General features: G+C 66.1%; 1 protein-coding gene across 1 annotated transcript; it reads right to left on the minus strand.

The window, feature by feature from the left end:
• Positions 1–1,108: 1,108 nt before the first annotated feature.
• On the minus strand, positions 1,109–2,382 carry GADD45B (growth arrest and DNA damage inducible beta). The gene is made up of 3 exons (XM_017834334.1): positions 2,321–2,382; positions 2,013–2,232; positions 1,109–1,881 (listed from the first exon to the last, which is right to left on the minus strand). The coding sequence occupies exons 1-3, from the start codon at positions 2,380–2,382 to the stop codon at positions 1,768–1,770; spliced, it is 396 nt and encodes a 131-aa protein (XP_017689823.1). The 3' UTR covers positions 1,109–1,767.

Below are 2,382 nucleotides of genomic sequence, written 5' to 3' on the forward strand. Positions count from 1 at the left end.
GGCTCCCAGCTGAGACCTCCCAGCTCGTGTCAGGAGTGTCTGGGCAGACACCGGGGGGCCCAGGCCGGGGGGTCTTTGCTGTGTGTCCCCCCTTGGCTGCAGTGGGGGGGTCACAGTCTGGGCCACTCAGAGGGTGTTGCCTCCACCTTGTCCCCTGGGACCCCCCAGGATACATCGGAGGGGTACCCACGGTGGGGGGGCTGTGTGGCCTCACTCGGGGCTGTCACACATCCCCCCAGTGCCCCCCCTGTGCCCCCCCTGAGGTCACAGCCCCAAAGGAGGGCACAGGGCACGTCCCCAAGCCACAGGACACCCTGGCATGGCCACGGTGTCCCAGCCAGGCTGGACGGTCACTGTGTCCCTGCCCGGCCGGACAGAGTGTCCAGCTGGGCAGGATGGTCCTGGCACAGCTCCCGGCCCTGTGTGACACTGCCCACACCTGAGCACAGCCCGTGCCCAGCCAGGGGGGTTCTGCCTCCAGGAGGGGGCCTGGGGGTCCCCACACCCCACCACAGTCGCTGCCTCAGTTTCCCCCCGGCCTTTGGGTTCTCAGCCCACCCTCCCTGTCCCCAAATCCAGCCCCCGGGGGACTCTGAGGGAGAACCCAGGTGCCCCTGTCCAGGGGTGGGAGGGAATTCCCACAGCTCGGCAGTGGGAAGGGCTGGGGGCGTGGGGGGGGTTCCCAGGCTCTCCTCCCCCCGTGGGTGGCTGGTCCCGGTTCCTGCAGCCTCGGGGGGCCGTGGTTTCTGTGGGGGTGGGGGGAAGCTCCATCCCATAACCCCGGGCCAGCCCCCACCCACGGCCGGGGGGCCGTGCCTCAGTTTCCCACAGAGCTTAGGGCAACCCGGGGGTGTTTTTCCTGGAAAGACCCTTTTCCAGAGAAGGGCGGGGTGGGAATTTCTCCTTCCCCAGCAGCCAGTGCAGGGAGGCCACACACGGGTGGGAACCCCCAGCCCTGCACTAAAGGACCCCCCCACAGGCCCCCCACAGCGTGCAGAGCCCCAGGGGGAGGTGGGGGCTGGAGCCCACCCCAAAACCCACCCAGGAGCGGCCCATCCCACTCCCCGTGGGAACAGCTCCAGGAGAGCAGAGGAAGAGCAAACACGGGTGACTTCAGATATTTTATTGCAAATAAATTTAAGTTCCTCGCTCAGTATAAGAATAAACTCTGGAAAAGGTTCAGCTCGAGGGTCTCCAAGTGCAAAAGCAGCACCCCCCGGGGGGGGGTGTGCAGGTCCATCTTGTGCAGACGTCGGTAATTCCTTGGAAAAAAAAGCAAGTTTTCGCAACAAAAAAACTCCACCCCTCTGCAAGTCCTCGCCTCCATCGGGTCCCAGCTGCCAAAAATCCTGACAGTCTCCAGCTCTGGGGTCACCCCCCCCGGGCTCTGGGGGTCCCCAGCTCCGGCCCCTGGGCCAGCACGACTCCTCGGCCGGCAGCTCTGGCCACTGTCCCTCTGGGCTCCAGCCAGTGTCCCTCCAGGCCCTGGCCAGTGTCCATCCAGGCTCGGCACGGCTCCCCCTCCATTCCCACCGCTGCGGCCGCGCTCCCCTTCCTCCTCCTCCTCCTCCTCCTCCTCCTCCTCCTCCTTCTGCTCTCCGGTCAAAAAGAAAAATAAAATCGGTGGGTTCTTGGGTTTGTGGGTTGGAACTGGCTCTGTTTTCTCCTTCTTTTTTTATCCTGCTGGTTTATGTCGGCTTTTTTTTTTTTTAAGGGTTTTTTTTTTTCAATCCTTCAGGTCCAGGCCGGGAAGGGGCCGGGAAGAGCTCAGCGCTCCTGCAGACACACGTAGGGCACCCACTGGTTCCTGTCGCGGCTCTCGGCGCAGTAACTCGCCACCTCCGCCAGCCCCTGGCCCTTCCAGGCGTCCGTGTGCGGGTTCTGGGGGAGCGAGGAGCACGAGGTTAGTGCCGCCAGCGCCCCGACACGTGGCCCCCGAGCCCCGTCACCCTCCCCGGCCCCTGGCGCGGCGCCCGGCGCGGTCACGGGCGCGTCACGCTGCCCTCGCTCACCGTGACCAGGAGGCAGTGCAGGTCCCGCGGCTCGGCCCCCGGCTCGGGCTCGCCCCCGCCCAGGATGGCGGCGAGGCGCTGCATCCCGGACACGCGCAGGATGTGGATGTCGTTGTCGCAGCAGAACGCCTGGATGAGGGTGAAGTGGATCTGCAGGGCGATGTCGCCTTCGTCCTCCTCGTCGGTGGCCAGAACGCACAGCACGACGCTGTCGGGGTCCCTGTGCGGGGCACGGGGGGGTCAGGACGGCTGTGGATGGTGCAACCCCTCACCCCCGCCGCTGTCACCCCCCCCCCCGTGCCCCGCACAGGGACCCCGACAGCGTCGTGCTGTGCGTTCTGGCCACCGACGAGGAGGACGAAGGCGACAT

This window comes from Lepidothrix coronata, unplaced genomic scaffold, assembly GCF_001604755.1.
Source record: "Lepidothrix coronata isolate B3197 unplaced genomic scaffold, Lepidothrix_coronata-1.0 Scaffold233, whole genome shotgun sequence".
Classification (NCBI taxonomy): domain Eukaryota; kingdom Metazoa; phylum Chordata; class Aves; order Passeriformes; family Pipridae; genus Lepidothrix; species Lepidothrix coronata.